Source organism: Cervus canadensis, chromosome 2, assembly GCF_019320065.1.
Source record: "Cervus canadensis isolate Bull #8, Minnesota chromosome 2, ASM1932006v1, whole genome shotgun sequence".
Lineage (NCBI taxonomy): Eukaryota > Metazoa > Chordata > Mammalia > Artiodactyla > Cervidae > Cervus > Cervus canadensis.
The window spans coordinates 101119590-101132253 of NC_057387.1; the positions used below are offsets into that span (position 1 = coordinate 101119590).

Consider the following 12664-nt stretch of genomic DNA (forward strand, 5'->3'; position numbering starts at 1 on the left):
GAGCTGAGGCCTCTGTGGGGATGTCCAGCCAGATGTCCAGCACTGCTCCCCAACTTCCCAGCCTCCACCTGGGGTGGCTGGGCTCCACTTGCATAGGCCCACATGAAAGAAACCAGGCAACACTGCCCACCTGTGCCAGCCAGCCATGGGGCTCTAAGTAGCTGGAAACCTGGGAGGGCCTTTCCTGGGTTGGGACCCTGAAGAGAGGAGTCGGCACCACAGGGGTGCAGCTGTTCTGGAAGTCCATCTTCACCAGCTTCACCAGGTGATCGACAGAGAGGACGGTCTTTGCCCTGTCTGCACCAGACAGACTGACCTGAAGCCTAATTTGCCTTTCCATTCAATTCACTTTAAAACCATGTGAGAGACCAAATCAGAGGCTCTGTAACTTATTGCCTGTGCATCCTTGGGGAACAGTCATGCATCTGCAGGCCTCAGTTTTCTCCTCTGCCAAATGGGTATAATGGTATTTTCCTCCCTTCCAACACAAATGTATTTCACATGCCTTGTGCCAACACTACCCAGGTGGAGAATACAAAAGTGTCCCAGACATGGTCCCCGCTCTCATCCTCAGCAGAAGAGGAGGGGAGACGGGAACATCCCAGCAAATACCCAGGACCCAAAGAGCAGCACAGCACACAGCAGCCATCCTCGCTCTGGGAACACGAGCACTGAGACCAACCCTGGCTGGGAAGGACCCAGAGACAAGGCAGCAGGGTGAGCAGCAGGAGCTGGCCTGGCACAGGGCGGGCGAGGAGACCCTGGGCAGAGGCAGGGAGGTGCGGGCACTGGGACGTGGGCTGGGGGGCACTGGGGAGGTGTGTAGGCCAGTAAGGGGCCCTGAGTCACAGGCCAAAGGCTCAGACTTCTCCCCAGGGATAAGGGATGCATTATCGGGGGGTTTCCTGGCCCAGAAGGAGGTGGTCACATTTGTGCTTTAGTGCGACCCTCTAGTTGCTACATGCGGAACGTGGCGGGTGAGGCTGGAGGGACCCACTTCCTCCTCGTTGGCCCCAGGACACCCTAGCCACCATCTCACCCCCCTCCCTCCCACCCAGGCTCCTCTTCCTCCCCAGGCCTCTCCAGGGAGGAGGCCCATCCTCGCTCACCTCTCCCACCTCCACTGTCCCCCCAGAAAATCTCTTCTGCTCTCACGACTCAGAGACTCCAGATTTGCAGCACCCCCAACTTCTCATGTAGGGTCCTGCAGGGTCTCACACACATGGGGGTGGAAGCAGAACCACTGATTCCCTCCAATCCTTTCTTCAACCCAGCACCTTCGCTGCCCCTCCTCGTCCTGGGGGAGGGTCTCACCTGGAGGCCTGGGCTCCTGCCCTCCTGCCTCCACCATCCACTTCTCACCCCACCAGGTGCCTGGTCCTCCTGTCGGGACCATAGCAGCTCCTCACTCCTCCCTGCCTCCTCCACCCTAGATGACACGGTCTGTCCTCCTGCAGCTGCCAGAGATGCTTCCAGAGAGTGCCCAGATGAGGCCCTGCTTCTCTGAAACCTGCTCCACCCCTCAGTTTACTTGGGATTAACTCCACCACCTGCCGAGCTTGTGGGAGAGGCCCTGCCCACCCCAACATCACCTGCCTCCGTCCTCCTCCCCTCCAAGCCAGGGTCCTTGAGCCCGCCCAGCTCGCCCCAGTCTCCCCTTCCTCAGGGGACCCATGGTCTTGGCTGTTCCTTTCTTCTCGTGTTCACTGACAGCCTCCCCCGAGGGCAGCCACTGCCCTGACAGCACCTAGCACAGAGCTGGCGCTCCCTCCTGCTGACTGACAGCTCGGGGACCGAGGGGCGGGGCTGCTGCAGAGCCAGGGGACCAGTCCTGGGGGGGCAGTGCCGTCATCACCCGTGCCCCCCTCACAGGGCAGAGAAGCCCACACACTCTCATCACCCCTGAGATTCTGCAAGGAAGGCGGCTCCTGGGGGAGCAGGTGTCCGGCAAACCCCACGTGACCACCAGGAAAGGAGGCATCACCGGGGGTCCAAGCTGCTTTCTTAACTCACTCACTCACTCTGTGGCATCAGCTTGAGTAGCCTCTAACTAGAGTGCCCAGGTCAACATTCTAGAAATAAGCCTCAGTACACACACACACACAAACCACTGCAAACACTTAGCAATAAGCAGCAATAAGGAACCATGTTCCTACTAGAAACGTCCAGCATTTAAAGTTACCCCAGACACCAGGGCATCAGAAGCCCTAAGATCTGTAGAAACACAAAGAGCGAGAGGGACCCGGAAGGAAAAGGAGAGGGACGGGAGGGGCAGCCGAAGCCAGAGGGCACAGGGCGCCCTGTGAGTCTCCTGCGGGAAGAGAGGACAGAGCGTCCACGTGTGTCCCCCAGCCTGACCCCCGGGGTGTGTGGCCCACACAGGAGGCCGCACTCAACAGTGAACACGGTGCACATGTGTGTCCCTGGGGCACAGGTGGGCGTGTGGGACGCCCACCTGTCCTGAATGTGCTGTGCCTCTGACCGCCAGCAGGCAGGCCCACCCAATGGACGTGAATGCCCCCCATGTGCACGTGGAGTGCACACGTGTGTATGTGTGCACACCAGTCAGCAAGAGCCTCCTGCACGCTGTTCAGGTGCATGGGAGGCAGGGTCTCCACAGAGTGGCCACACAGGGGCGGTCTCCGTACGGCTGTGGGATTTCACTGCACGTGCAGGCAGGAAGGTCTCCATGTGAAGAAGGCTCCCTGACACAGCAGTGCCACCATCACCTCCTGGCTGCACGCCCCGCTCCCCGGGGTGAACCCCTCTCCCCCGGGTGTCGGGCAGGAGGGCGCGGTACTGACCAGGGACTGCAGGATGGCGTGGTTGGTGGCGTTCATGCAGGAGTCCAGCGGGAAGGAGCACTCCCCTTCACAGTAATAGGCTGAGTAGCCTTGGGGGGCGATGACCCAGTCCTGGGAGGTAATGGGAGAAGGTGAGTCCCATCCATGCGCCCTCCCAGCCCTTCATCCAGCACCTGTCACAGCACGACTCAGGGCTGCCCCCTCCCTCCCTCAGCCTCAGGACACCTCCCAGGGCAGAGTGCCCCCCCCCCCCCCGCCACCAGGCCAGACATCCACCAAAGTCCCTCGGTGGGCAGATCTGGGCAAGAGCTCCATCCCCTTCACGCGCCATCAGCGCTCAGCTGTGTCCTCCCCCACCGCCCCAGTCACAGCGCCCTCAGAGGCACAGCCCACCCTGGCCTCAGCTTTCCTGCTGCAGCTCTGACATTTTCGGCTGAGGACTCGGTCTCCATATTCATGGTTTTACAAAACAGCACTTTTCACTATCAAAGCAACACATTCTCCCTTTAGAGAACTTGGAAAACAGAGGAAAATAAAGACAATCCAAGTTCTCTGTGGGTCTGCCTCCCCTGGGACGCACCTGGGGTCTCCAGATGGGGACGGTCGTTTAGGAAAGAGGAGAGTCGCACTCACCAGCCAGCCCAGGTCCTGGAAGCTCACGTACAGCTCGTGCCGACGGCACACCTGCCGGCCGTGGGAGCCGTGGACGTCGTCTGCGGGAACACGAGGGGCAAGGACTTTGCTGGGCTGCTGCCAGGGCGGGGAGCCATGACGCGCACATTTGTTGAATAATAAATGGCGGGAAACTGACCCATTTGGTCTCGTGAAGCCCATGTCTGCAGCTCTGCTGGTGCCATGACCCAGTTCAAGAACTTTCGATGGCTCCCTATGGTTGCGGTCACCCCACACTCAGCCCAGCCTCCCCTGACTTTCAGCCTGTGGGGTCCTGATAATCCAGTAAAAGCCCCAGGGGCCCTCGGCCGTCCAGGGGCCCCTCCTCCTCTCCCTGGAGTCACCCCGACCTCCTCCGCCTGTCCTGCCACGCCCATTCCACAGGACAAGTGGCTCCCACTGAGTCCAGGCAAAGGCTGGCTCCCTGGAGGAAGGGCCCCTGGTGGCCTTGACCCGGCGGGGCTCGGCCTGGTGGGGTGGCCTCACACACACACCTGGAGCCTGCGGGGCGCCCGGGGCAGCACGGAGGCCCGCAGGGACCCCTGGTTCTGACAGAGACCAGGGCGAGGCCTGCTGAGCCCCCGAGGCAGAGAAGGGACTCTGGGGCGGTGCGGGCAGCAAGGGTGGATGCTCATTGCCCCGGAGACTCTGGGGGCGTCGCTCCGCAGGGGCAGGGCAGAGGGTGTCAGGAAAGGCGGCAGGGTGACCGTCGGCCTGACCGCGCTGAGGCCAGAGGAGCTCCGTCCCCGCCTCCGTCCCCAGGCTCACCGAAGATCCCCGGCAGTTTGTTCGGGGGCGGCAGCTCGTTGGTTCTTTTCGGCGGCCTCCTCTTCAGGGGCCTCACCGCTCGAGGGGCTCGGGCGGGGCCCGGGCCAGGGCTCGCCCTGAAAAAGGTGACCACGAAAGGCTGTTTGGAGCGCGGAGCTTGTCGCCCCAGCAGACCGGCCAGGCCAGGATCCACGCTGCGCCCTGAGATGGAGAGAGCAGAGAGGGGTCACTCGCGGGCGGGCGCTGCGCGGGGACACAGCGGGGACCTCTCTGTGGGCGGGCCGGGAGCTCTAGGCTGAGACCTCGGGGGACCCACTGGGCCTGGGTTTCCGCCTCTGAAGCCCCAGGTCCCCAGTCCAGCCCCAGCCCCGCAACCTCCCTGCCCGCTCTCCCCCCACCCGCCTGCCGGGGCGGCGCGGCTACGGGGTCAGGGAGGGGCCTCGCGAGCGCAGGGTCAGGATTAGTGATGACCGAGGGCGTCTCTGGTGCTAACAGCGCTTTACAGACTCCTGTCAGTTCACGTGAGGCTCTCAGCCGGTCTTCACGGTGACCCCGGACCCATCATTTCACTGAAAAACAGCCGCTCAGTGACGGCCCACAGCCGCACGGTCCGGGACTCTCAGAACCAAGGCTCCCACCTCTGTCCTGGGGCTCGAGCTCCCACCCCATCGTTTCTGGGCATCAGTGTAGGATTTACAGCCCTCACTGGGGAAGGGGCGGACTCAGTGCTTGCTCTGCTGATACCGCCCTAGAGCAGGCTGTTCCCGTCCCCTGAAGCCCCTGAAGGAGACCCCAGGCTCAGCAGGTAGAGACATTTACCCAAAGTCCCAGAGTCCGGTTTCAACATGTGCATTTAATCCCAGAGCCCAAGTTCTTGTCCATTTTCTTAGCCACCAGGTTTGTGGTTTAAAAAGGAGGAAAGAGAGAAAAGGCTGCGGGCAGAGACATGCTTGGGGCCTCAGTCTCAGAGCAGTGACGCTTGTAAAAGTGGAATTTTATTCATATCAGCTTAAAGTCTGAGGATGCAGGAAAAGCACACTTATTATCCCTAAAATGTCAACTCCACCAATAAAACTATATTCCTATACTTCTTTGTATTCCCAATGACCTCTTGTTTTTTGTCAAAGTAAGGTAATGACTGTACAAAAACTTAGAAAAAATATCACCCATAAATCCGTCCCCTACTCCAACACAACATTTTCATTTTCCTGGGATTTTAAATCGTGAGCATAACAAAGAAATCTGTATTTACTCCCAACTTTTCCAGATCAACTTTTTCTCCATTGTTAAGTCTTAACTATGAACATTTCAAATGTCTTCCCTTGTGGCTCAGCTGGTAAAGAATCCACCTGCAATGCCAGAGACCCGGATTTGATGTCTGGGTTGGGAAGATCCCTTGGAGAAGGGAAAAGGTACTCACTCCAGGATTTTTCCCTGGAGAATTCCATGGGCTGTGTAGTTCATGGGGTCGCAAAGAGTCAGACACGACTGAGTGACTTTCAGTACTTTCACTTTCTTGAGAAGATATAGCTTAATATTTAGATATTAGTTCATCTTTAGACATTTAGGTTATTTACTGGTTTCATCATAAAGATGAGAATATGATAGAATGTCTTCATTTCCTTTCCTTGTGGGATTTCTTAAGGAAATATAATCATGTTAAAAACAGGGACATGACTACAGGTTATGTTTCCTAAAATATGGGCCCTAGCGTCCCACTTCCATGTACATTTCACCCCAGTGTTGAAATAGTGATGCATATGCAAGTATATGTATGTGTACACACGTGCACATTGATATAGCAAGCGTACACATATACACATACATAAAAATATGTGTTCCATTAGCGAATCTCATGATCCTCCACTGTATACTACAAGTCAAGGACATTGACTGCCCCAAGCACAGCCTGGCTCAAAGGTTAGTCCTTAAACATCTGTGGCTTAGCCCCAAGTCCAGGGGCCAGAGTTGACTGAACAACTAATCAAGCAGAGACTAACTTTGACCTATGACATCACCTGCCACTACATGCATTGGGCTCATCATCGGAGCTGCCACTCAGGGATGACCCTGCTGAGACAGGAGCTGACACTGAAGGGGCCCGGGGAGAAGCCGTTCGGGGAATTCAGATCATGGCAAGTGAGGGACCCAGGAAGAGCCGGCCCGTGAGGAGGCGAAGCCACAAGACACAGAGCAGCCCGTCCGCAGAGGGAAAGGGCCCGAGGGCACCAGGAGGTGGCCAAGGAGTGACACAGGCAGGCGGACGGCTGTCGGCCACGCAGCACTGGAGTGGAGCTCCATGCCCAGCGGACATGTGGGGTGGCCTTGGCCCAGCAGCCCTCCGGGCCTGTGTGTGCAGCCCCCGGTCCTGTGAGTCCCTGGAGAGCCCTGTCCACGGACGGGCCAGGGAGACCTTGAGTGACCCAAGGCTGGGCCCACTGTAGGCTTTTCTTTGTGCAACTGTCTGATATTGGGGTCTCCTGGGGGCAGAGAGGTGGGGTCACAGGGCAGGCCTGGGCTGTCCAGGTGGTGGCCCCCAGGCTGCCTGACTCTGGCAGGACCCTTTCGAGAAAGCAGAGCGGGAACTCCAGGAGCCTCTGGGGCCCAGAGTCCCCACTCTAGACCTGAGCTGTGAGGGTGCCGGCAGGCACGCCGTCCCTTTGCAGGGGACGAGGGTGTGTGGCCACGCCTGGAGATGCGAGCCACTGTGGCCTTCCCTCCCCCACTGCAGGCACAGATGAAGATGCTGCTCTTCTGGGCCAGGCGGGCCCCCGACACGTCCAGCCTCCTCCCATGTCTGAGTCCTCCCCATCAGGGCCCGGGTGTCATGGCAGCTCCCCTGCCCGTCCCATCCCCGGGGACTCAGCCCCCTCCGCCTGGGCCAGGCCAAGGTCGCTCCCATCCGTCCCCAAGGCCTCTTTCTGCCCTGGGTGCCACCTGACCCTCCCTGCAGCCCCTGTCCCCTTCTCAGCCTGCAGTCATGGGTGTCCATGTTGAAGGACAGTCAGGACGCCTGGGGACCCTTGGAGGGAAACCAGCTGTGACCAGGCGTGCTTTTGTCCCGCAGGTTGTTTCCTCACCAGGAGAACTAGGAACGCAGTGCTTTTCCTTCTTTCTGCTGTTGACCAGCCCTCTCGCTGATCTGCTTCTGGAAACCTCTGCCTGTCCTGGCTGCTGCTGGAAGACCTCTCCCGACACCCAGGGCACGTCAAGTCCTCGTCTCCAGAAGCCCCGGAAGGTGCTGCACCGTCCACCCGGTGACGCCCATCCCCTGCCCGCCTGGTGACGGTCCCCTGACACCCCGTGGCTGTCCCTTCAGGGGCACTGTCTCCACTTCAGGATCTGGGCCTCCCGCCAGGGTGAGGCTCCAGGGAGGCCTCTCCGAAAGGCTTTCCCTGACCAGCTGGAGCTTCATGTTCTTACCCACGAGCTCCTGTGCAGCCCTAGGGCCTCACTGAGAAAGCCTGAGTTCCACGGCAGGCCTGAGCTTGAACCCTAGGCATACACACACACACACATTTTTTTTTTTCTGTTTAGTCTGTGAGACTGTGGATTCAGGATGAAGTACCTTTCTGCCCCTCTTGGGTTTCAAGGGAGTATGAACAAGAGGCTGGTTTAGGCTCCCTGACAGAGCGGAAGGGTCTAGTGTCTCATCTGGATAACACAGGAACACTATGATTTGCAATGAGAAAACCCACTGAAGTCCATCGGTCAGGTTTCTAGAACTCCTCCTACCTAAGTCACAGCCTTTGGCCACACACAGGCAGACTGTTTATTCAGAGGAGACTTCCCTGAGGAATGTTAGCACCCACAGTCTCTCCCTCTTCAGTTGCTCCTGTGACTGGTTTACTGGCCGCCTAGATGGTCTTTTTCCCTTCTAGAGACATCCATTTAGCTACAGGAAAGAGAAATGTGGGAGGCAGAGGAGGTGAGGTTACAAGTAAAAGAGTGACAAAATGAAAGGCCCTAGAAAGAAAGTCAGAGGGCCAAAGGAAAAACATCTTTCATTCAGATGGCATTTCTCCTGATCAGAAAAAATTCACATTTATGCAGATTTTCATGGTTCTAGTAAAACTGTGCCTTACTGTAGACTCTGGGTGTTGTTCTATAACAGGGGTAGGGCAGGCACAACCTAATCATCCCTGCTCAGCCACTGGTTGGCACTGCAGTGGGCCCCACCCCACAAGGGAGCAACTCAAGGAGCTACCATTAGTAGTTCCACTAAGCCATTGGTCGCCACTGAAGTAGGCCCCTCCCACTCCCCTTCTCTGTATAAAAGAAGCCCAAATTTGGACTGGGACAAGATAGTTTTTTTCTAAAACACTGGCTTGCCATCTTCCTGGTCTGCTAGCTTTCTGATTAAGGTCGTTTTTCCTTGTCCTGACAACTTTCTCCCAGTTTATTGGCCTGACATTTGATGAGCAGAACTAGCTTGGGCTCAGTAACAAATTTTGGTGAGCCAGCCTTGATGCTTGTGGCTAGCTGGCCCCAGGTGGGGAATTTTCTGGTAAGACCTTAGGAGCTGCTGGGACCACTTGTCCTGAGGATCTTCCCTTCAAAATTCCCTGAAGTGGTCCTGGCTGCCCCAGTGCATGGCAATTGGAGCAAGGAACTGACATTCGGGAGCCAACAGTTTCCCTATACCGTATAAAACCATGAAGGTTTTCTCCTCTCAGTTAAGGCTTTTTCCTTTAAGGGAAAAGCCAATTTGTTCATTTGATTGGGATATCTTGTTGGAGAGGGGAATTGCTGGACTCTTCCAGTTGTGAACCAGTTCATTGAGTTTTGTTTGGCATTCATTCAGGATGGAATCTTTGTGCTTTTGGTATTGGAATTTGCTGGTGCTTTTTTGTGTTTTGCTGTTTTTTTGTTAATTTATTTTAAAAAGTTATTATTTACTCATTTATTTTTATTTCTGGCTGCACTGGGTCTTTGCTGCTGCACGTGGGCTTTCTCTGGTTGTGGCGAGCGGGGGTTACTCCTCGTTGCGGTACATGAGCTTCTCATTGCAATGGCTTCTCCGGTCACAGAGCACAGGCTCTAGGTGCACAGGACCCATGCCCCCTGCATTGCCAGGCTGATTCTTAGCCACTGGAGCACCAAGGAAGTCCATGTTTTGTTACTCTGTAACTTATAAATATGGGAAATACAGCTGTCCCTAAGGAAAGCCCTTTGTAGTGTATCTTAAATAAATGGGTAAAAATATAGCTGTGGGCCTATGACTGAGGAAGAGATGACATTCTTCTGGAATAGTGTGTGGTCCTGGGACTTCCTTAGTGATCCAGTGGTTGGGAATCTGCCTGCCAATGCAGGGGACACAGGTTTGATCCCTGTCCAGGAAGATCCCACATGGTTTGGAGCAATGCTCGTGAGCCTGCACCACAACTACTGAAGCCTGTGTGCCCTAGGGCCTGTGCCTGCAACAAAGAATAGCCCCTGCTGGCCGCAACTAGAGAAAGTCCATGTGCAGCAATGAAGACCCTGTGCAGCCAAAAAATAAATAAGTAAAATTTAAAAAAAATAGTATGTGGTCCCAGTATACATTGGGATCAGGAGAGCAATGGCCCTTGAACAGCTCACCTAATTATTATACAGCCTTGCACTAGAATTGTTCTGTGAAAAAGCATGGAGAAATGATGAGATCCTGATGTAGAAGCATTTATGCTACTGTATCAGGAGGAGGAGAAGGCAGAGACTTCTGTATCATGGTACAGTGTCTAAAGGGAAAAACTTGTTCTACAAGAGGGAAGGAAGAAAGCGAGAGTGAGGACATGTTATTTCAAAACTTTAAACCCCTCTCTGGCCAACCTAGCTCTCCCACTAGCTGAGCAGACTGCATTAGCAGTTGTTCGAGCCACCCTGCACCCACCATGCTACCAACGTGTTTACTGCCTCCTATTTCCCCTACTTATGGGGATCAATTAGAAGTTCTGTGTTAACCCCCAGTTTCCCTGGTAGCTCAGTTGGTAAAGAATCCGCCTGCAATGCAGGCGACCCCAGTTCAATTCCTGGGTCGGGAAGATCCACTGGAGAAGGGATAGGCTACCCACTTCAGTATTCTAGGGCTTCCCTTGTGGCTCAGCTGGTAAAGAATCTGCCAGCAATGCAGGAGACCTGGGTTTGATCCCTGAGTTGGGAAGATCCCCTGGAGAAAGGGAAAGGCTACCCACTCTGAGAAAGGCTATGCACTCCAGTATTTTGGCCTGGAGAATTCCATGGACTGTATAGTCCATGGGGTTGCAAAGAGCTGGACACAACTGAGCGAATTTCACTTCACTTCATGTTAACTCCCAGGCACAGGGACCTGGTTTGGTGTAACCATTTAAGACCCAATAGGGTACCCAGTTTGGACTGGGAGCCACTTCCGAAACGGCAATTTTCCTTGTGCTGATATCCTGTAGGAGGCTTTAATGCAGATGGCCAGCCGGCTGGGTTTCTATGGATACATATGCCATTCTCAACTTCAGATCTGTTTCACTGGAAAACCCAATAACCCTACATACTGAGAGGACCCCTTCTATATGACTGAACTTTTCACTGCTAGCTTTGCCACTCATCATTCCTCCTGGGCAGGCATTCATACTCTTATGAATATGATGCTTGCTGGGGACGAAAGAAGGATAGTCATTGACAAGGTTAGAGAGGAAGCAAACCAGCTTCATCTAGCAGATCCAGATGGAATTCCAGAAGCAAATCTGTCAGTCCCTATTGCTAAGACCAACTGGGATCCTAATAATGGAGACATGCTGCTCCTAAAGCATTATAGGAAGTGCATCTTAGTGGGTCTTTGAAAGATCAGGCAAAAGACTTAAATGAAATTCAAGAAATACACCAAAAACTCAATGAGGATCCATCAGAGTCTCTAGAAAGAATTTATCAAGCTTATAGGCACAATACTGGTACAGATCCTGAGGCCCCTGAAAATATGAGAATGGTAAATATGACCTTCATTGGGCAAAGCGTCCAGATATAAGAAGAAAACAACAAAAGTCAGATGGAATCTTTGGAATGAGCCCTTCTCAACTGGTAGATATTGCTTTTAAGGTGTTCAACAACAGAGAACAAGGTCAGGGGAAGAGGATGCAAGACAGAACACAACTTTTCTGGCCACAGTGTTGGATTCCTGGAGAGCAAGTAACCGGAAGAGAAGTAAGCCAACATGGGGAGGAAACAGTGTGCTTACTGTAAGGAGGAAGGGCATAGAAGAAGGAGTGCCCTAGGCTAAAGAATAAAAAAGTAGAATAAAAGAAAGACAGGAGCCTTTCATATGGTAGAAAGAGAGGAACAGTCTGATGATGAATGAAGAGGCTGGGGGCTCCCTTAGACTTAAGTTCCAATTCCAATTTCCCTGCAGGGTCCCAGGTAACTTTGACAGTGAAGGACAAGTTGACTGACTTTCTGATTGGTAAACACCAAGGTAACAGAAAACATCTCAGTCCATCCTGGTCACAAGAGTTTCTGGAAAAGTACAAAATTATTCTTTCTTACAAACTTCTAGAATGCCAGTTAACCTCATCCTGGAATACAGTTTCTTATATATGCCAGCATGTCCAATATTTCCGGTTGAAATCTTGTTTGTAAATTAAATGCTCAAGTAACTTTTTTGTCAAAGTAGCTTGACATCAGGGTCCCACCAGAGCATGCTGTAAGCTACAGATGGCACTCATGGACACCCCAGAAAAGGTGACAGAGCTCTTCCCCACCGCTTCTGCCCTTGAGGTCTAAAAAAAGGTAAGGCTGGAAGTATGGGCTGATGGCACCCCAGGAAAGGCCAAAAATACATGGCTAATACAAGTCCCATTAAAAAGGGACACTGGGACACCTAATCTAAAACAATACCCTCTGAGGCAAGAGACCCAAAAGGGAATTCAGCCAATTCTTGAAAAAATTCTTAAAACAGGACTGACTAAACATTGCAGGTTCCCAAATAACACCCCATCCTCCCAATCAAAAAGCCAAACTTGGACTTTCTGGGTGGTGCAGTGGATAAGAATCCGCTTGCCAATGCAGGGGACGCGGGTTCAATCCCTGGTCCTGGAAGATTCCACATGCTGAGGAGCACCTAAGCCCGTGAGCCACAATTACTGAGCCTGAGTGCAGAAACTACTGAAGCCCATGAGCCTAGAGCCTGTGCTCCACAACAAGAGAAGTCATGGCAATGAGAAGCCCTTGCATCGCAACAAAAGAGTAGCTCCTGCCAGCTGCAACTAGAGAAAAAAGTGCAATAAGGAAGACCCAGCACGGCCAAAAATAAAGATAAATAATGCCAAACTCAACAGAGTATCATTTTGTCCAAGACTCAAGGGCTATTAATGAAATAGTTCAAGATTTGCACTCTGTGGTACCTAATCCATTGTTGTTGTTTATTTGCTAGGTCATGTCCAGCTCCTTTGTAACCCCATGGACTGTAGACCACCAGG

General features: G+C 53.9%; 1 protein-coding gene across 1 annotated transcript in view; it reads right to left on the bottom strand.

Moving 5' to 3' along the window:
• BMP8A (bone morphogenetic protein 8a) overlaps positions 1-12664 on the bottom strand; it is a 41631-nt gene that overhangs the window by 4525 nt on the left and 24442 nt on the right. Inside the window, exons 4-6 of the mRNA XM_043461803.1 lie at positions 4245-4445; positions 3438-3517; positions 2805-2915 (exon numbers count right to left, since the gene is read on the bottom strand). Coding sequence (XP_043317738.1) covers positions 2805-2915; positions 3438-3517; positions 4245-4445 — 392 coding nt within the window. The remainder of the gene's footprint in view (positions 1-2804; positions 2916-3437; positions 3518-4244; positions 4446-12664) is intronic.